Genomic DNA, 23076 nt, shown 5'->3' with positions numbered 1-23076 from the left:
AGCTCATCCTCTTTACACTAATGTTCACTTAAACATAGAATATCTATCACGTTTTCATTTGAAAATTCGTTGACAATTAAGTTTTTATCTGCTATGCCCTGAGTATTGAGGTAGCATATTTTAAACTCTACTTTAGGCATTAAGTATGAAGGGGGGGGGGAGGAGAGTTGGGAGGGGGGGGAAGGAGAGGAAGATGGAGATGGGGAGGAAGACACGGGGGGAAACTATTATCAATTATCAATAGTCGGTCTCACTGTGGCCGAAGGCAAGTGTGTTTGGGTCTCTGTATGATTGTGTGTGTTTCCACTGTTCATGTGTTTTGAAATGAAGTTTCTGCAAAGATTGTGGCAAGATATTAGCATGAAAGAACTAGTCATGGAACTGTCAGTTTCATTATATCTCCACTTACTCATAATGGTCAATTTTCTTAAATGCTAAGTGAGATGGCACTATGGGTAAGTCACTGAGCTAGAAAGGTGGAAGAGAAATTAGTGTTTAACATCCCATTTATGACAACTATTAGGGATGCAGCATATATCAAATTGGGAGAGTGATGAGAAAGGAAATTGGGCATGTCCTTTTCAAAGGAATCAGTCTAGCATTTAACATTAGGGATTTAATGAAACACTTTTGTGTCGCTAGTAAATAATTTAAGAAGTAAAGGTACCAACTTTATCAAAAGGCACATACAGCTTTCAGAAAAATCATGTCTCAGAGTTATAGCGTATGTGTGTTGTGTGTGTGTGAGGCAGAGAGAGAGAGAGAGAGAGAGAGAGAGAGAGAGAGAGAGAGAGAGAGAGAGAAAACTTGGGTGGCTGGTGAAAAATTACTTTGGGAGGGGGTGGGAGAAATTGTGTAGAATGTTCATTCTTGGGCACAATGATAAATAGTCAAAGTCATTATTTTTCAGTCCAGTCAGTGGCTCAAATGATTTTGAACTTGTGGAAATGTTGGATTTTTGTAAATTGCATAGTAGTGGAGTATTGTACCAATTCTGATGAGAATACATTTACTTTTGGTTTTTCATTAGTAAATATGTATTCCAGTTTCCATTACTGGGATGATAGGTGTAGAAAATAATCATTTCTATCTTCCCTTTTTTCTTTTTACTTCTTCTTGTCATGAAGGCTGTGAACTTATGTGTATATCTGCACAGCACCTGAATTATCTGGTTTTCTATTATAGTTAATCTATTATCTAAATGGAGACTGTAGAGGAATTCTATTGTACAGTGCTTGTCTACATGCAACTGAATTTGACTTCTGTCTGACCACCAGGTTGCTGTGAATGGATCTCCTGTAGCTGTTTATACTTTGCGTCCATCAACCTGTCCAGGGAAAAAGATCTCCTACACAAAATTACAATAACAGCTACATAAGCATAAACAGGTGATTTAACCATATTACACACGACTGCAGTCATAGGCACAGGCATGCACACATGCATGCACACACACATGCATGTCACACACACATTATCCCAGTCTCTGGCTGCTACGGCCTGACCGAGTCTGGCTACAGACTGTAACTGTGTGTGTGTGTGTGTGTGTGTGTGTGTGTGTGTGTGTCTATGGCCTTAATGGCTGAATGCTATAATTGTGAGTCTTTTTGTTGTGCCTATATGCAACTCAGCATCTATGCTATATAGTGAGTAACAAGTTTCCTTCTCATAATATTGTTACATTCCTTCCTGGATTTTCCATTGTTTGATTAATGGTTAAATTCTAAGACTGAAGATATTTCATAACTCAAGAGAGAGGTAGTGGTCGGAAGAAATGAGACTGTTCACAAAACTACACTCTGTTATGAAGGGAGACATGGCAGGATAGTATTAAACGGAGAAGTCAGCAATGAGATGACAGAAAGGCTACTGGCCCAAGTCAAAGATAAAGGAAGAGCATACAATAAATAGAAGCACAAATGTGCCAAGGAAGGCAGCACCAGAGAAGAAATATCGAGAAATCAAACAAGTGAAGCCAAGGAAAGCAGAATGAAAAAGATATATACAAAATACAACAAAAGAAGCTGATAAACATAAAGTAAGCGATATCTGATTTCTAAAGCTTAATTAACTCTTACAATTTGTCACTGGGTGAATTTTCATTCCATTTAGTGATAATAATAAAGAAATAATGTTTAGACAGCTGAAGTATACTGCTAAACAATTACCATTCGAGGTCAATGGGCAGACTAGGATATATAATTTAATTATAAAGAAGTTTTTTGTTATACATATGCAAATCTCATCAAAAAGAAAACTATCAAATTTTTCATTGGTGACATTTTAGAATTCCTGGGCATATTATTTTACATATTACAGAGTCACAACTGACACAAAAATCTTCTCAGGCAACAAAACAACATATTTAACTTAGCTGTTCTCTTTATGTTACACACTTCAATTTAGAGACAGGTTCAGAGGCAGCACAATAAAGAATGGACAACATACAATAATTTCTAATTTACATGGTACCGAGTTTGGAAGTTTAAGAATTTTTGTCGTCGTATGTTAGCCTATTATTTTTCTGCCGTATGTTATTAGCTAATATATGTTTACCTCTGCTGATTAACTTATGCACTAAATCACCAAACAAAAAATCTACTTGTGGGTTACTTTACAACAGAGTTAGCTGTACATTATAAAGGTTTCCCCAGGCTTACCATTTTGCAAAAGCAATATTTCTGTTTTGTTTTGAATATTTCTTCTTTAACATATCTAAATTATGATGCAAAAAACTTGCAGACATAGAAATAGTTAAAGAAACCATGTATGTCCGAGTTCACACTTTCTTATTCTAAAAAGAAGAGTATAACACAAATTACCTCTCTGAATGTTTGGAGCAAGTTATCTGAAGAAACAGAAAGGATCAAATTGATATGGTATATTACAAATAAGGGTTCATCAAGTGTTCCATAGGAGAAGGAAGCTAGGTTGTCAGACAGGTAGACCAGCCAAGCAAGGTTTGTCTTCTGGAACAGGAGTGCAATAGAAATTTGCGATCTGTAAGTATTCATGCTGATTAGTATTATTTTTTCTGGTTCTAATAATATATTAGACAACATTACAACAAAAGAATCATCAAGTTATAAAATGAAATATAGTAAAACATGGAAAAATGAGACCTTGTTAAGTAAGGAAACTTTACATGTGAGACAAATCACCAGGTCTTATTGTTTACAATCCCTAAAACCTCTTACAAGTACAAAGGTGAAAACATCTGTAAGTGAGAGTCATTTGTTCAAGTCTGGACATCTAAAATTAAGGCTACCTAACCTTCTAAGCTTCCAATAACATTAGTAAGAACGACTTCTAGGAAATGTGAGGAAAAAATTTAACTACACAGTCTTTTCATCTAGAATTTTGGATATTTTTATGTGGAGATGTGTATATTATTAAATACTTCCATATCTGAATACATTTTAAGTGTGTGGATACACCAAATGTTTTATTGATTCTTTATTCAAAGTTTCTGTCACATTTGTGTGTATTGTATACTGATGACTAGTTTTGGATGTAGCCATCATTTTCAAACCAGACCTACAGAACATTTCAGTACTAGCAAACAGATAATAAAATTAACACAATATAACTTGAATAGATGTTCGTAGTGCAATTAACATTTTTTTGATTATATAAGGTGCTACTCAAAATATCTGAGAACTTTATTGTACTGATCAAACCAGTAACAGTGCAACATTCTGCTACAAGATGTCTCGAGGTACATATCTTAGTTCCTGTGACACATAGTTGCATAGTCTTTGGCGCCATACAGTTGTGGGTTTTCGTGGTGGATGTCAGGATGAGTTGAAGAGCTTCTGCGAATTGTAAAATGGATAACATGAAGCAGAAATATGTTTGCATAAAATTTTGTTTCAAGCTGCAGGAAACTGCAGCTGAAACTCATTGTCAGAGGCATTCAATGAGAGCACGCCAGGAGTTGGTGGCAGATGATAAAAATTATACTCAACTGCCAACATGCACAACACCGGAAATGATCAAGAAAGAGGTACATGACAATGAATTCTTGCTGATAAAATGCAGCAACATTTGTCCCTCACCTTCTCAGCATCAATGAACAAAACCTCAGCTTTCAGACACACGCTGAGTTTCAACAAAGAATTTGAGAATGCCCAAAATTCTTATCCAGTTATACCAGGTCATGAATCTAGGGGTGTATGGTTATGGCCCCGAAATCAAGGAGCAGTAACTAAAAATAAATAAATAAGGGTATAGGGGTTTGGTGCACATAGTCAGACTGTCAATGGACAGTTTTACTATGAGGTTTGCGATTGAGGGAAAATGTTCAGCACAAATGGCAAGGATTAAGGATAAAGAAAGACTAATTGGTCCACCATGACAATGTTCCAGCACACACCTCACTTGTGAAGGAAATCCCGGCCAAAAACAACATGGCAGTAGGCCCCCACCCTCCCTCCTCAACAGACCCAGCCCCTTGTGATTTCATAGTATGAAAACACGTTGAAAGTGCAGTGTTTTGACTCGACTGAAGTCGTCCACGTGGAATTTGGAATTGCAAGAGGTCTTCAACAGCCTTCCCCCTGCCGACCTCCAGGAGTGCTTCCAAAAATGGTAGCAACACTGGGATAGCTGCATACAGCCCCGAGGTGACTAATTTGAAGGTGACGGAGAACATTAAGTCATATATACAATAATGTAATGTAATGTATTAAGACAAACAGTTTTTTTGATTTTTACAACAAAATTCTCAGATACTGCCTGCCTCCATAGTGTAGCGGAGGCATTACTGCCTACCACGCAGTGGGCCCGGGTTTGATTCCCAGCAGGGGATTGGGTGTTGTGTGTCCTACACCATCATTTTCATCATCACTGACTTGCAAGTTGCCAAAGTGGCGTCAACTAAAAAGCACTTGTAATACGGCAGCCGACTCCCCCGAATGGGGCCTCTCGGCCAACAATGCCATACAATCATTTCATTTTTTTTCCCTCAGATATTTTGGGTGGTACCTCATACCTGCACTTTAGTGCTTATTGAAGCAAAATCTCACCAACATACTCAGGTAACATAATACAGTCTTAAACCAGATAATTTTTTTGCCCTGTTCCCATGAGCATAGTCTGTGGTGAATGGGATGTTACCGTCACAATGTAATGCATTCATATGCACTACCACAAACTTTTGTTCTTATGTATTCCATTACAACACTTCGACCTATAACAATTGTAGTCATAATGTAACCATGTGATATGGGTTAAGGAAAACATTTGGAACAGTACCAAAACCACCCCATTGTGTTAGACCCCTCTTTCGGTGCTGTCACCCTACCATTTTTTAGCTTATTTTGCAACAACAGTATATGTGAACCATTATCAAAATTAAATGCGTAGTTACATTTGTTTCATTAATACAGAAATCTGCCACATCAGCGTGTTACAGCAGAATACACATTCCAGTAAAGGTTGTCACACTGCAACCAAGTGTCAAATATATTAGACGACAAGTGACATTATAATTCTAGTTCTAAAATATTAAATTATAACACTATGTACACTTCAATATAATTTAGACAAAATAATAACAATTACATTACATTGTGCCAGTGACTGCCTGTCTCACAATTCTAATGACAACATTTATTTACATTGTCATCTTCCCATAGAAGATTTCAAAATGGGGTTATATCCATTTGGCTAATGTCAAAATAAACAACAATTATAACACGAGATACATATAAAGGCCATGAACATTACAGCAATGAACTGCCGCTCTGTAAGTAACCAGCATATTGTTACTAAGGCCATCAATTGACCACTCAGCTTTTTAGAAATCATGCTATTAAATTATGCATGTCATGTGATATTAAAGTCATCTCAGGGCAAAATCTTATAATTATTTCAGTTACTGACATATGACAATGCGCTGCACAATACACTGCAATCAACTGATCATATGTAATCATCAGGGCAGCCTTCAGTCTGACCAATATTTGTCATATAGAAGCTGGAAACAAAAATCTGTTATAACACTATGTGTGACCATGGAACTATTAATACTAGCACGCTCCCACATATTACAGGCTACAGATAAATAGTGACAAAAGCATTATATTTTGCCAATATCTGCTCATCTTACCATTCTAAAGATAATTTTTGCTTCTAATACTTTCCTCACATAGGGGACAAAATGGTGAGGTTATGCATACTTGCTTAATATTAAAGCAAACATCATTCTTTACATTAAACACACATAAATGTCAGGAATATTACGGTGATGAACTGTCATTCTACATGTCACAATGTCATGTTATTAAGCTCATCAAGTGATCACACAGCTGTATAGAAACTATGCTATTCAATGTTTGTGTGCTGTAATATTAAAATCCTCTTACAATAAAATCTAAAATAATTCAATTACTTATATATGTCAAGGTATTATTGGCATGCTGTGCTGGAACCAACTGCATATAATTATGTAGGAGATGCTACATGCTGTCATGTCTTAATGGCTCTGACAAACACATGTGGTTATTGTTTCTCTGTAGGGTGACAATAATTTAGGAACAAAGGCAAATTAGGTGACAAGCTCGAATCCCTTACGAAGGTGCATCACGTTCCCAGAACGTCTCAGCAAAGTATTAAAGCAATTTTTTTCTTGCAATAAACTTAAAAGTTTTTGTGCATTCGAGGATGGGAAGTCATCATGAAAGTCAAAGGTATCATACTGCCTTACTGCTCTTGGAAACATTAAAAGAAATCAAATTGCTGAATTTCTTGATGTTGAGAAGTCCCATGATATGGATGAAAACAATTCATTGAGAAAAATGTTCTTGCAGATGGAGCACCATTGAAAGTAAAATTCACAAATTTAAAAAAAGACCTCTGAATACATAATTTTTAGAAAGGTGATGGTTGGTTAGAAGTTTTAGAAAATGAAATGAGTTGGTTTTTAAAATAAATAAAGCAACATGGAAAGGAAATATGTGGATCAAAGTGTATTTAGTCAGTAGATGGAAAATTTGCCAATTCTTTCAGAAACAATCTTAAAAGCTTTCAAGGGTGTTGCAGGGGAGGTTGTACAGATAAATGACTGTTAAGAAAAAAATTCAGTAAGTCATGCTATTCCTGAGTTATTTAGCACTGGAGTTAGCCAATCAGGTCATTGCGCATGCAAATTCAAGCACTTGAAAATGCTAAAATGCGGTAATGCACAGACATCTGTGTGTCCACGAGTCAGCACTTGCTCAAGTGCTCATTACCAGTTAAAATGTGGCTATTTCAGAAATGATAAATTTAAATCAGTTGTTCAAATGCTACGTTTATTCGGTCTGAGAAATCAAAGAAGAACAAGTTGGCAACACTGTCTTTGGCAGGCTGGTTGAATTTGTACATGGGATGACCTGATTGGCTAACTTCAATGCTAAATAACTCATAAATGTTGTAATGTATCAAATTTATTTTATTAACAATTATTTCTCAGTACAACCTCCCCTGAAACACCTTTAAAAGCTTTTCAGACTGTTTTTGACCACGCTGTACAATAACGGCAAAGGTGAATTGTTTTTCAGGTACCTTCTAGATAAAACTGTTAGCTTTCAAGCAGAGGTGTGTCATGGAGATAAAGAAAGGACAGCAAACATGAATGGAACAGATAAGCTGCCCATTCTTGGAAAATGAAAATGACCTAGATGCTTCAAAGGTATGTTTGTTACAAAGTATTTTAATGAACTGGATGTCCCATTTAGTCCAAGACTGGAAATGCTGTAGCATGACAGTAAGTTTCTAGCTTAGACCACTCTAATCTGGCACCAAACCATTACCTGCATTCTTCGACTATACTAATAATAATGTGTACAAAATCTACAATATTGTACAAGTAACTAACCAAAGTGAAGAGTCTCTGCAAACTGGTATGATCCATATCACTTGAAAAATTTTCACAGACACTTTACCGGTCATTTGCAAAATCTGTGCAATCATAATTTGCAATACTGTAATGAATCTAATGACACATCATTCACCAAAATACCCATAACCAATGATCATAGAAGCAAGAGGATTTCATAATGATCTTTTAAAAAATGTCATTCTCTTTTTAATTTTTTGACTGTGCCACAATAGATTTTATAATAATTTTGAGTTTTATCAAAAGTGAAAGACTTATAGGACATCCTGATATATTATCTCCAACGCAATTTATAGTAACTGGATGGAAGATGCTCATCACTAATCACACATGACAGTGTTCACAATGACACTATGTAATACAATTATGGAATTATTGCAACGCCAACTGTTGTGGGTCACATGTTCATGTAAATTAATACAAGCACCAGCCGTAGTAAAAATTAAGCTGGCAGAGAGGAACTTTTGGCACTATTGGTCTTGTACTAAACAGGATACTTTTACTTCTGTCTGCATAATTCTAATTTTCTAATGAACTTAACTTTCACCTTCTGTGTCCCACAACAAATAATCAACATCCATCTGGTTACAGTTAGTTTATTTATATAAAACACACTTGAAAACCAAAAAATGGACCTGTTACAGATAAGATATATTCTTTAGGAAGATATGGAACTTACTTGAGTCATTAGTAACACTCACTGCAATATTGGCAAATATTTAAAATCTATAAGGCAAGGCTATGTACTATGAGTCCACTGAACATTCCAGAGTTGATCATCTGCCCTCAGTGAGCACTTCATTTACACTCAAAGTCTATGGAAGTACAGCAGAGAAGTGTGACAGCATCTGAGGTTTGGCAGTATACTATGCAATTGCTGATTCAGGTGGCAGCTGACAGCTTCACTGTGGAAGGCTTCTCCATGTGAACTGCCTCTGCTCCACATTGTGGTCAGTTGTATTGTCCTACTGTAGTTTTCTGCTATGCTGCCAGATGGCATAGCTGGGCAGTAACAATATGGCTTGGGCATTTCTTGCAGTGAACCATGGAAGTCACAATATGAATACCAGAGCTGAGAAATAACATCCCTCCTCTTCAAACATGCCCCAAATAACAGAAATAATCCTTGTCACCTGGATGGTAGATGCTGTGCTAACACTGTTGGCAGCAGATGAGGCAATATCCTGGCATCCAATGACACTGATATTGGATCATGCTCCACAGGGGGTGGTGCTGGAGATTGCAGTAATGATCTGCCCCCTCTGTATCTGAGACAGCTTGCCCTGGTGGTGGTGAGATTCAACTGGACACTGGGGCTTTGGCTACGAAATTGGGTGCACAGCCTGCCTGTTTCTAGCAGTAAAAGTCGCTTGATAAATCTGAGAAATGACAGTGATGCATCTGGCTGATGTGTTGCTAGATGAGACCCAAGTGGGCATCTATGGTGGACATTGCCGAGTCTTCGAGCTCAATACTGATACCAAATGCCTAGGAGATTATTGCTCAGAGCCATGGGCAAGAACTGGGTCCTGTGGTTGGAAAGAATGTTGGCCAGTTGATCACAGTTGTTGGTTCCCTGGTCTGAGTAGGTGAAGCACAGTTCATGGTTGGCTCACATGGAATACCACAGATGAACTCTTCCTTTCAATAGGTGTGCAGTGGTAATGTACAGTTGCCCCCCCCCCCCCCCCCCTTTCTTACACCAGATGGTTGTGGGCCATTCGTATCTTTAAAGTCCATGAAGATGATGCACTAGATCATTAGAAGAAGGATAAAAAGGAGAGATGGTTGATAGCAGATATCATTAAGAGCACAGAAGTTCCTCTATGCCTGAGACTGGAATTGGAGCACACTGAGCAAAACAACCTTGGGAAGATCATTTACTGTGAATACAGGAACTGCAACACTGCACTTGCCACTACAGTTACAAATGTTGCTTCAATGACCTGCAAAGTCCATATGGAGTTGAGCCCAGATGCCCCGTAATGATGGCCAGAAATATAACTGCAGGTAGGGCACTGGCTGGATAGGTGCACACACCTTGAAACGCTTGACAAATTTGGTGATGCCCTTGTTCATGCCAAGTCATCGCACATAATGAGACTGGCTGTTTGATCTAGTATATGACCCAATGTCCCTCAGGGAGGAATATTAGAGACATCTGATTAGAGGGCCTGTGGGAAGACCACACAGTAATCAGTTATTCTGGAGTAGACAGGCATTCCAAGGTGCACACAAAGCTGTTGGCATACAACTTACAACCTCCTTGCAGTTCTAGTCCAGTTCTTCCAGTAGTTGCAGAGAAGGCGAGTACAGTAAATGTCCACAAACATAAATACATGACCCACTGACTACAAAGGTAACACAAAGGCTTGATTGGAAAAGGAAATATGTAAGGGGTACTGGGGGCAGTGATTGTATAATGAAAAACAAAGGAAGAGAAATCATTAATTAACAACTGCTCTGTGCAGATCAATTTACAAACATTCAGCACGTGAAAATCATTTCTTTTGACCTGTCAATACCATATATATAGGGAAATATTCCATGTGCGAAAAATATATCTAAAAACAAAGATGATGTAACTTACCAAACAAAAGTGTTGGTATGTTGATAGAGACAATAACAAACACAAACACACACACACAAAATTCAAGCTTTCCCAACCCATGGTTGCTTCATCAGGAAAGAGGGAAGGAGAGGGAAAGATGAAAGGATGTGGGTTTTAAGGGAGAGGGCAAGCAGTCATTCCAATCCCGGGAGCAGAACGACTTACCTTAGGAGGAAAAAGGGACAGGTATACACTTGCACACACACACATATCCATCTGCACATATACAGACACAAGCAGACATATGTAAAGGCAAAGAGTTTGGGCAGAGATGTCAGTCGAGGCGGAAGTACAGAGGCAGAGATGTTGTTGAATGACAGGTGAGGTATAAGCGGCGGCAACTTGAAATTAGCGGAGGTTCAGGCCTGGTGGGTAAGGGGAAGAGAGGATATATTGAACGGCAAGTTCCCATCTCCGGAGTTCTGATAGATTGGTGTTGGTGGGAAGTATCCAGGTAACCCAGACAGTGTAACACTGTGCCAAGATGTGCTGGCCACGCACCAAGGCATGTTTAGCCACATGGTGATCCTCATTACCAGCAAACACTGTCTACCTGTGTCCATTCATGCGAATGGACAGTTTGTTGCTGGTCATTCCCACATAGAAAGCGTCACAGTGTAGGCAGGTCAGTTGGTAAATCACGTGGGTGCTTTCACATGTGGCTCTGCCTTTGATCGTGTACACCTTCCAGGTTACAGGACTGGACTAGGTGGTGGTGGGAGGGTGCATGGGACAGGTTTTACACCGGAGGTGGTTACAAGGGTAGGAGCCAGAGGGTAGGGAAGGTGGTCTGAGGATTTCATACGGCTGAACCAAGAGGTTACGAAGGTTAGGTGGACGGCGGAAAGACACTCTTGGTGGAGTGGGGAGGATTTCGTGAAGGATGGATCTCATTTCAGGGCAAGATTTGAGGAAGTCGTATCCCTGCTGGAGAGCCACATTCAGAGTCTGCTCCAGTCCCGGAAAGAATCCTGTCACAAGTGGGACACTTTTGAGGTTCTTCTGTGGGAGGTTCTGGGTTTGAGGGAATAAGGAAGTGGTTCTGGTTATTTGCTTCTGTACCAGGTAGGGAGGGTAGTTGCAGGATGCAAAAGCTGTTTTCAGGTTTTTGGTGTTATGGTTCAGGGATTCCGGACTGGAGCAGATTCGCTTGCCACGAAGACCTAGGCCGTAGGGAAGGAACTGTTTGATATGGAATGGGTGGCAACTGTCATAATGGAGGTACTGTTGCTTGTTGATTGGTTTGATGTTGATGGATGTATGAAGCTGGCCATTGGACAGATGGAGGTCAACGTCAAGGAAAGTGGCATGGGATTTGGAGTAGGACCAGGTGAATCTGATGGAACAAAAGGAGTTGAGGTTGGAGAGGAAATTATGGAGTTCTTCTTCGCTGTGAGTCCAGATCATGAAGATGTCATCAATAAATCTGTACCAAACTTTGGGTTGGCAGGCCTGGGTAACCAAGAAGGCTTCATCTAAGTGACCCATAAATAGGTTGGCGTACGAGGGGGCCATCCTGGTAACCATGGCTGTTCCCTTTAATTGTTGGTATGTCTGGCCTTCGAAAGTGAAGAAGTTGTGAGTCAGAATGAAACTGGCTAAGGTAATGAGGAAAGAGGTTTTAGGTAGGATGGCAGGTGATTGGCATGAAAGCAAGTGCTCCATCGCAGCGAGGCCCTGGACATGCGGAATATTTGTGTATAAGGAAGTGGCATCAATGGTTACAAGGATGGTTTCCGGGGGTAACAGATTGGGTAAAGATTCCAGGCGTTTGAGAAAGTGGTTGGTGTCTTTGATGAACATGTTGATCTACGCAGGCAAAGATACGTTATGTGGGGGCTTGGTAACCAGCTACAATGGGGCAGCCGGGATGATTGGGTTGGTTGGTTGGTTGGTTGAGGATTAAAGGGACCAAACTGCATAGGTCATCGGTCCAATGATTGGGTTTGTGAATTTTAGGAAGTAGGTAGAAAGTAGGGGTGTGGGGTGTCAGTGGTGTCAGGAGTTTGATGGAGTCAGGTGAAAGGTTTTGTAGGGGGCTTAAGATTCTGAGGATTCCTCGAAGCTCCGCCTGGACATCAGGAATGGGGTTACCTTGCCAAACTTTGTATGTAGAGTTGTCCGAAAGCTGACGCAGTCCCTCAGCCACATACTCCCGAAGATCAAGCACCATGGTCGTGGAACCCTTGTCAGCCGGAAGTATGCTGATGGATCGGTCAGCTTTCAGATCACGGATAGCCTGGGCTTCGGCTGTGGTGATGTTGGGAGTAGGATTAAGGTTTTTTAAGAAAGACTGAGAGGCAAGGCTGGAAGTGAGAAATTCCTGGAAGGTTTGGAGAGGGTGATTTTGAGGAAGAGGAGGTGGGTCCCGCTGTGATGGAGGACAGAACTGTTCCAGGCAGGGTTCAATTGGGATAGTGTCTTGGGGAGTTGGATCATTAGGAGTGGGATCAGGATTATTTTTCTTCGTGGCAAAGTGATATTTCCAGCAGAGACTACGAGTGTAGGACAGTAAATCTTTGAAAAGGGCAGTTTGGTTGAATCTGGGAGTGGGGCTGAAGGTGAGGCCTTTGGATAGGACAGAGGTTTCTGATTGGGAGAGAGGTTTGGAGGAAAGGTTAACTACTGAATTGGGGTGTTGTGGTTCCAGATTGTGTTGACTAGAATTTTGAGGTGTTGGTGGGAGTGGAGCTCGAAGTGGGAGATTGAGTAGATGGGAGAGACTGGGTCTGTGTGCAATGAGAGGAGGTTGAGGTTTGTTGGAAAGGTTGTGGAGGGTGAGTGAGTTGCCTTTCCGGAGGTGGGAAACCAGGAGATTGGATAGTTTTTTGAGGTGGAGGGTGGCATGCTGTTCTATTTTGCGGTTGGCCTGTAGGAGGATGCTATGAACAGCCAGTGTGGATGTGGGAGAGGAAAGATTGAGGACTTTGATTTGGGATAGGAGTTGACGGGTGTGTTCATTGGCCGAGTCGATGTATAGGTGAAGGATTAGGTGGGTGAGGGCTATGGATTGTGCAGTTTGGAACTGGTATAAGGACTGATGGAAAGAAGGATTGCAGCCAGAGATTGGAACTTTAAGTGTGAGGCCTTTGGGGGTAATGCCAAATGTCAGACAAGCCTGAGTAAATAAAATATGGGAGCGTAATCTGGCTAGGGTGAAGGCATGTTTGCGGAGGGAATGTAAATAAAATTTAATGGGGTCGTTGTAGGGGTTGGTGAACAACAATGGGTGCAAAGGTTAGGTAGTTGTGTTGTCTCCAAAACACGTTAAAGGGTGGGGAAATTCAGGAAAATTTCGAAAAAAAAGCGTGTAAATGTATTCAAAGGACTGGTTATGTACTGGCAGGTTATGAAAATCAGGCTAACAATTGTTTGACTAAGAAATAATAACGTTTAAACCTGTGGGAAGCTGCTAAAACATGGTCGGTTATGTGGGAAAAACGGGAATGGAAATAAAACAAAAGTTGTTGGAAATAGCTGAGATGGTTGTTTAATGGGTGAAAGGAGCTGAAGCTGTGAAATAGTATTCATGAGTTTACACAAAATGTTTGTAAACTTGGAAAAGTGGATTTTATAGCAGCGGTAATGTTGAAAGCGTTAAAGTTTTTAGGCTATGGTTTGGAAGTAAATTATGTATTATTGAGTATAATTAGGCAGGATATAATGTATGGTAGATTACGGAAAAAGGGAAGATGAATACAAAGTGAAACTACTTGTACAAACAAAAAGAGAAAGTAAGATGATAGAAAAAGATTTCGAAATGCAACAGAGACAATAACAAACGTAATTGTTGGGTTTAAATTAATGATGTAAATAAAATCCCCATCCGAAAACTTTTAAGAGTTACACAAAATCTTGTTTGGTTAATATGTTAGCATCAGTGCAGAGACAATAGGCAATATTTTTCTTGTAAAGTGTTAAAAAATTTTCGACTTTCTGTATATTACACATCACTGAATTTCTAATGTAAAATATGCACGTTGACAACAATGTTTACAGTGAGAACTTATACATATTTCTTTCGTGAACTGTGGTTTATTTGAGTCATAGCATACATAATATAAACATTTGATTCAGGTACAGGAGACATGTCAAATTGTGGTAAAATTTGATCATAAACAAAGAACATTTGATGAAAACAAAGAGCATCATAATCATAATACAGTTTTGTTGTATACAGGGTTATTCTAAATGATGGACCCATTTTCAAAATTTCATATTTATTGAAGTACAAATCCAAAAAGAATAAGCTTGATACCAACGAAAACAGGAAATTTCAAAGCTTTTTTCTTGATGTTTGATATCAGTTTCATAAATTTAAGAATTTGTAATTTAATGTGCTGTATATTTTCCTTTGCGCACATTCCCACTCTGTTTAAATTGCTTAAACCAATATGTAATGCTTTTTCAAATCGGTGTTTGAATACTGAATTTGGTACGAAATGCCCACTGCACTGCAATTTGTAACTCACTCTCTGCGAACTCAAGAACACAGAAAACCTTGTACTCCACAGTCACCATCTCACTCACGACTGACAGTGAAACGGAATGACGGACCTATTGCCGTGCGAACTCTACCTGATGCTGTTCTGCTAATGTTCTCCAAAAACTCTGAAACTTCCTCTTTTCATTGGTATAAAGCTTGTTCATTTTGGGTTCATTGTTTAGAATAACCCTCTCTACATACAGTAAAGTCTAACATGTAATTACTCATTGCTCAAATTATTATTTCATCCTCTATGAATTCTTCTATCGAACAGTAGCATTTCTCCCACAGAAGTTGCTGTAGCCCCATTTTTAAAATTTCTGGCTTCATATTAAATATGTTTTTGCCCATTAACTTGTTATATATTGTTACCCCCATGTACTGTGGAGTCCGTGCATATAATTTCAACTGATGTTTGAGCAGCATAAAATTATTTTTATTTCTTGTGTTATATGTATGGTTAAAATGATTCTCCTCAAATAATTTTTGTCTACTGTGGAAGATTATAATTTCATAAATCTATACGGAGGGAACAGTTAGGATGTGTAATTTCCAAAATAATGGGCAACAAGACTGTGTTTGCTGTGCAGTACACGTGTATTGGACAATTTTCTTTTGCAATTGCAGCATTCAAGATACACTACTTGAACTTTCTCAGAAAATTATCCCATATCTAATTACAGATTCAAAATAATTATGATAATAAATTTTGTGTGTACTCAAGTCAGTGGAATTTGCTAGTATTTGTACTGCAAATGCAAAACTGCTTAGTTTATTTGATACGAAGTCAATGTGTGTATTCCCGCTTAAGTTCTTGTCCACATTTAGTTCCAAGAATTTGACTGCATCAAGTTCTTTCATAGGTTGACTGTTAGGTTGTATTTCAAGTTCCATACATTTTGAACGTTCGGTTTTGGTATGTACCATATGGGTTTTTGCAATGTTCAGTTTCAGCCCATTTAACTGGAACCATTCTTCTAAGGTATCCAGTGGGCTTACGGTGGCACTGGGATTTCTTTCTGCATTGCCATCTTCAATTAAAACAGAAGTATCATCTGCAAAGAGAAATGATGGGGAATTTATATTTATAGGTAAGTCCTTTACATAGAATAGGAGCAGGATTGGTCCCGAAATGGAGCCTTGAGGCACACCTTGTGATACTGTACTCCATTTAGAATAATAATACACTTTATCTGAGCTGATAATTACCCTTTGTTTTCTGTTGTGTAAGAATGATGTTAGCCAGTTTAGAGAATTGTTCTTAATCCCGTATTTGTCTAATTTGTAGATAAACAAGTCATGGTTCGTGGAGTCAAATGCTTTTGTTAGATCACATTTGACTCCAAAATGCTCTAAATTGGCTAACATCATATTTACACAACACATCACAGTTACACAACACATAAACCAATCTGCATCAAGTTTTCTGTTTGGTTTGAACTTTTTGTTATATGCAATGTCAGTGAGGAAATACAGCTGTGAAAGAACGAGGTGTGTGGACTAAGAAAAAAAGATGCAAGGAAGTGGTGTTTAAGAAAAGTGAAAAACACTTCACAGTTATTGGAAATATGTCAGAAGTATTGCAGAAATATCTTGGTCCTCAAGTAATGGTATTAGTATCACATCCACTGTGCAGGAATTGGTACACCCACTATAAAAAGAAATTTAGTGACAACCCACCTGAACGATCACCATCACTCGAATGTGAAACTGAAGAAGACAGTGCAGATGTTAATATTCCTGGGTGTGAAGTTGTTGATGCACTGAATGTTAGCATTTCTGCTGTGGCCCCTGCTATATCCCCCCTTAAATGCCCAGGAAAGGTAGGAAGCACAAGAAGAAAACAGTATGTAAAAAGAGAAGTGGAAAAAATTGATACAAATTTTACACAAGCAACATCTTCAAAACTTTGTGGAGTGTATAATGTAGAAGCATGTAGTGCAGAACCTGAAGATAGTGATAAGTACACAAAATGTGATGTGTTGTTTCAAAACCTAAATCCTGCTATCTCAGCAGCCACATATACTGAGAAGGTATCGTTAATGACACTGATACCAGGTAGCTACTCTGAGCAGCAGACACAGAAATACATACCATATTATTTGATTTCAAAAGCTCATAAAATAAAGAATGAGAAAGGTATTTGGGCATACCCAGATTCTTACTGTGGGCCTCCGCTGCAAGGTGATACACTTACTGTTGCTATGGAATATTATGTAGGTGATAACAAAGATTGCCCGCATCTTGTGGTCGTGCAGTAGCGTTCTTGCTTCCCGCACCCGGGTTCGATTGCCGACGGGGTCAAAGATTTTCTCTGCCTCGTGATGGCTGGGTGTTGTGTGTTGTCCTTAGGTTAGTTAGGTTTAAGTAGTTCTAAGTTCTAGGGGACTGATGACCATAGATGTTAAGTCCCATAGTGCTCAGAGCCATTTTTTTTATAACAAAGATTGCAGCATGAAAAGACCTAAGCAGGCTGTTGTTATCTCTGTTAGTGAAAATGGTGAAAAAGTTAAAAAGGTAAAAAGATATATGACAAGATCAATAAGAGAAGCATATCTCCTCATGAAAAAGGAGAATCCGAATTCAAAAATTGGTCTGGCAAAATTCTACTCTTTATAGCCAAAATGTGTAAAATGGCAGCTGGTGCAGGAAGTATGCACATGTATTTACTGCACTAATTTGAAACTTGTTTGTTTCGCCAGCGTCACAGGAAAGTACAGACAGACTGACCTGATGCTTCTGTGTACCTGTCAGGATCCGCAAGATAAATGTTGGTTGCAGGCATGTGCAATGTTTCCTGGTGCTGAAATGATGACAGGTTAGGCATTGGGCCATGAAAGGAATAGCTCACCATTGTAACCAGAGGATTCAGAGATAGGCCATAGCATAAGTAAAATCAGCCCCATCCCAGAATACTGACACATTAGTTCTTTTTTCCGACTTTGCTGAGAGCTGGTCTGTTGCTTTGCAAAAATCAGAGTTACCATTGGCACACATCATATGTATCAATATTCAAATGTGTTGCTCACTTCCTTGGAACATCACAGTTTTGCTACTATCAATGATGATCTCATTCATGACGGTGCACAAGCACGATATGCTGTCAGCATGATATATGAGGAAATAGCATCTAGAGGCCATGCATTTACTAAACATGGTGCAGCATCTCATTTCAAAAACCGCTTTCAGCTGTATGAGCTTGGTCAACACTGTAGTGTAGGAACTAAGACAAAAAAAAAGGCATTTTCAGTAACAGGTCATGGAAAAAGTCTATGTGATGGGATAGGAGGCCTCTGTGAACATTTTGCAACAATATTTAATCTCCAGCATGAAGCTGTTGATGCTACAAGAGATGCTACTGGATTAGTACACACCATAACAACATTAGTAACAAACAAGAAACTCTTAACTTTAAATGAAAGAACATTAAGGGAATTCCATTTAAAAAAAAGAGAGAAGAGTGTTCTGCTATGATGCCTGTGGTAGGAATTCAATCAAGTCACAGCTGGGTTATATCACTGGAGTGGCACACACATTACAGGAATGGTTCTCCATGAAATGCAGCCTGTTACTGTCTGTGAAATACAGAGACCACAATATACATTAGAAGACTTTGTGGTGACCCACTTCATTTCTTGTGTGTTGTCAATCAGTGGTGCGTGGGACAGATAGTAAGTATCTCTCATGAGCGCCTAAGATACAACTGTCTCCTTTATGACATCTCATGGTCCAGCTGATACTTTCAAATGGCCACCATCAAAAGATCAGAGTGTTGTTCCCATTTCCCAAGTACTGCTCTAGTTGGATCATTCTTGTCTGGGTCTATGTGCATATACAGCTCAGCTATACAAGTTCAATGAGAAGCAGATGAAAAAAAAAAATGTTTTCAGCAGTGTGGTGTTGATTGTCACAGTGTAGGCAATTTTAATTCTTGGGAAGTCATAAAGAAGCAAAATCATGACTGAAGACAATTACAATTTGTGAAAAATGTCATAAAAAAGATAGTCGAGGCGGAAGTACAGAGGCAGAAATGATGTTGAATGACAGGTGAGGTATGAGTGGCGGCAACTTGAAATTACCGGAGATTGAGGCCTGGTGGATAACGAGAAGAGAGGATATATTGAAGGGCAAGTTCCCATCTCCGGAGTTCGGATAGGTTGGTGTTAGTGGGAAGTATCCAGATAACCCGGATGGTGTAACACTGTGCCAAGATGTGCTGGTCGTGCACCATGGCATGTTTAGCCACAGGGTGATCCTCATTACCAACAAACACTGTCTGCCTGTGTCCATTCATGCGAATGGGCAGTTTGTTGCTGGTCATTCCCACATAGAAAGCGTCACAGTGTAGGCAGGTCAATTGGTAAATCACGTGGGTGCTTTCACATGTGGCTCTGCCTTTGATCGTGTACACCTTCCGGGTTACAGGTCTGGTGTAGGTGGTGGTGGGAGGGTGCATGGGACAGGTTTTACACCGGGGGTGGTTACAAGGGTAGGAGACAGAGGGTAGGGAAGTTGGATTGGGGATTTCATAGGGATGAACCAAGAGGTTACGAAGGTTAGGTGGACGGCGGAAAGACACTCTTGGTGGAGTGGGGGGAATTCATGAAGGATGGATCTCATTTCGGGAAAGGATTTTAGGAAGTTGTATCCCTGCTGGAGAGCCACATTCAGAGTCTGATACAGTCCCGGGAAGTATCCTGTAACAAGTGAGGCACTTTTGGGGTTCTTCTGTGAGAGGTTCTGGGTTTGAGAGGATGAGGAAGTGGCTCTGGTTATTTGCTTCTGTACCAGGTCGGGAGGGTAGTTGCGGGATGCAAAAGCTGGTTTCAGGTTGTTGGTGTAATGGTTCAGGGATTCAGGACTGGAGCAGATTCATTTGCCACGAAGGCCTAGGCTGTAGGGAAGGGACCGTTTGATATGGAATGGGTGGCAGCTGTCATAATGGAGGTACTGTTGCTTGTTGGTGGGTTTGATGTGGACGGATGTGTGAAGCTGGCCATTGGACAGATGGAGGTCAATGTCAAGGAAAGTGGCATGGGATTTGGAGTAGGACCAGGTGAATCTGATGGAACCAAAGGTTCTCTTCTCGTTATCCACCAGGCCTCAATCTCCGGTAATTTCAAGTTGCCGCCACTCATACCTCACCTGTCATTCAACATCATCTCTGCCTCTGCACATCCGCTTCGACTGACATCACTGCCCAAAGTCTTTGCCTTTAAATATGTCTGCTTGTGTCTGTATATGTATGGATGGATATGGGTGTGTGTGTGTGTGTGCGAGTATATACCTATCCTTTTTTCCCCCTAAGGTAAGTAATCAAATAGGGGTAATGCAGGAGTAGGTTTAATAATGAATAAAAAAATAGGAGTGCGGGTAAGCTACTACAAACAGCATAGTGAACGCATTATTGTGGCCAAGATAGACACAAAGCCCATGCCTACTACAGTAGTACAAGTTTATATGCCAACTAGCTCTGCAGATGATGAAGAAATTGATGAAATGTATCATGAGATAAAAGAAATTATTCAGGTAGTGAAGGGAGACAAAAATTTAATAGTCATGGGTGACTGGAATTCGTCAGTAGGAAAAGGGAGAGAAGGAAACATAGTAGGTGATTATGGATTGGGGCTAAGAAATGAAAGAGGAAGCCGCTTGGTAGAATTTTGTACAGAGCATAACTTAATCATAGCTAACACTTGGTTCAAGAATCATAAAAGAAGGTTGTATACGTGGAAGAATCCTGGAGATACTAAAAGGTATCAGATAGATTACATAATGGTAAGACAGAGGTTTAGGAATCAGGTTTTAAATTGTAGGACATTTGCAGGGGCAGATGTGGACTCTGAACACAATCTATTGGTTATGACCTGTAGGTTAAAACTGAAGAAACTGCAAAAAGGTGGGAATTTGAGGAGATGGGACCTAAATAAACTGAGAGAACCAGAGGTTGTAGAGAGCTTCAGGGAGACCATTAGGGAATGATTAATAAGATTGGGGGAAAGAAATACAGTAGAAGCAGAATGGGTAGCTTTGAGAGATGAAATAGTGAAGGTAGCAGATGATCAAGTAGCTAAAAAGATGAGGGCTAATAGAAATCATTGGATAACAGAACAGATATTGAATTTAATTGACGAAAGCAGAAAACACAATAATCCGGTAAACGAAGCAGGCAAAAAGGAATACAAACGTCTCAAAAATGAGATCGACATAAAATGCAAAATGGCTAAGCAGGGATGGCTAGAGGACAAATGTAAGGATGTAGAGGCACCTATCGCTAGGGGTAAGATAGATACTGCCTACAGGAAAATTAAAGAGACCTTTGGAGAAAAAGAGAACAATGTGTATGAATATCAAGAACTCAGATGGAAACCCAGTTCTAAGCAAAGAAGGGAAATCAGAAAGGTGGAGGTAGTATGTAGAGGGTCTATACAAGGGCGATGTTCTTGAGGACAATATTATAGAAATGGAAGAGAATGAAGATGAAGGTGAAAAAGGAGATATGATACTGCATGAAGAGTTTGACAGAGCACTGAAAGACCTGAGTCGAAACAAGGCCCCCGGAGTAGACAACATTCCATTAGAGCTACTGACGGCCTTGGGAAAGCCAGTCCTGACAAAACTCTACCATCTGGTGAGCAAGATGTATGAGACAGGCGAAATAGCCTCAGACTTCAAGAAGAATATAATAATTCCAATCCCAAAGAAAGCAGGTGCTGACAGATGTGAAAATTACCGAACTATCAGTTTAATAAGCCACAGCTGCAAAATACTAATGCGAATTCTTTACAGAAGAATGGAAAAACTGGTAGATGTGGACCTCGGGGAGGATCAGTTTGGATTCCGTAGAAACACTGGAACACGTGAGGCAATACTGACCTTACGACTTATCTTAGAAGAAAGATTAAGAAAAGGCAAACCTACGTTTCTAGCATTTGTATACTTAGAGAAAGCTTTTGACAATGTTGACTGGAATACTCTCTTTCAAATTCTGAAGGTGGCAGGGGTAAAATACAGGGAGCGAAAGGCTATTTACAATTTGTACAGAAGCCAGATGGCAGTCATAAGAGTCGAGGGGCATGAAAGGGAAGCAGTGGTTGGGAAAGGAGTGAGACAGGGCTGTAGCCTCTCCCCGATGTTATTCAATCTGTATATTGAGCAAGCAGTAAAGGAAACAAAAGAAAAATTCGGAGTAGGTATTAAAATCCATGGACAAGAAATAAAAACTTCGAGGTTCGCCGATGACATTGTAATTCTGTCAGAGACAGCAAAGGACTTGGAAGAGCAGTTGAACGGAATGGACAGTGTCTTGAAAGGAGGATATAAGATGAACATCAGCAAATGCAAAATGAGTATAATGGAATGTAGTCAAATTAAATCAGGTGATGCTGCAGGAATTAGATTAGGAAATGAGGCACTTAAAGTAGTAAAGGAGTTTTGCTATTTGGGGAGCAAAATAACTGATGATGGACAAAGTAGAGAGGATATAAAATGTAGACTGGCAATGGCAAAGAAAGCGTTTCTGAAGAAGAGAAATTTGTTAACATTGATTATAGATTTTAAGAGTCAGGAAGTCATTTCTGAAAGTATTTGTATGGAGTGTAGCCATGTATGGAAGTGAAACGTGGATGATAAATAGTTTACACAAGAAGAGAATAGAAGCTTTTGAAATGTGGTGCTACAGAATAATACTGAAGATTAGATGGGTAGATCACATAACTAATGAGGAGGTATTGAACAGAACTGGAGAAGAGAGAAATTTGTGGCACAACTTGACTAGAAGAAGGGATCAGTTTGTAGAGCACATTCTGAGGCATCAAGGGATGACCAATTCAGCATTGGTGGGCAGCGTGGAGGGTAAAAAACATAGAGGGAGACCAAGAGATGAGTACACTAAACAGATTCAGAAGAATGTAGGTTGCAGTAGGTACTGGGATATGAAGAAGCTTGCACAGGATAGAGTAGCATGGAGAGCTGCATCAAACCAGTCTCAGGACTGAAGACCACAACAACAACAAATCCAAAGCTCTATCACTTTTGGTTTATTTAGTGCAATTTTTTTAATTTTCTCATCTGTTACATTTTCATAAATACTCTCAT

At 39.6% G+C, this 23076-nt stretch overlaps 1 protein-coding gene across 2 annotated transcripts in view; it reads right to left on the bottom strand.

Moving 5' to 3' along the window:
- Window positions 1–23076, bottom strand: part of LOC126323887 (nipped-B-like protein A) — a 486440-nt gene that overhangs the window by 78219 nt on the left and 385145 nt on the right. Inside the window, exon 21 of one of the 2 annotated variants that reach the window (XM_049994805.1) lies at window positions 2823–2969. In XM_049994805.1, coding sequence (XP_049850762.1) covers window positions 2823–2969 — 147 coding nt within the window. Of the gene's footprint in view, window positions 1–2822; window positions 2970–14508; window positions 16035–23076 lie in introns of those variants that run through there. The other variant, XM_049994812.1, reaches the window with a different exon arrangement.

This window comes from Schistocerca gregaria, chromosome 2, assembly GCF_023897955.1.
Source record: "Schistocerca gregaria isolate iqSchGreg1 chromosome 2, iqSchGreg1.2, whole genome shotgun sequence".
In the NCBI taxonomy this organism is placed as follows: domain Eukaryota; kingdom Metazoa; phylum Arthropoda; class Insecta; order Orthoptera; family Acrididae; genus Schistocerca; species Schistocerca gregaria.
This window is presented reverse-complemented; position numbering and strand designations above follow the sequence as displayed.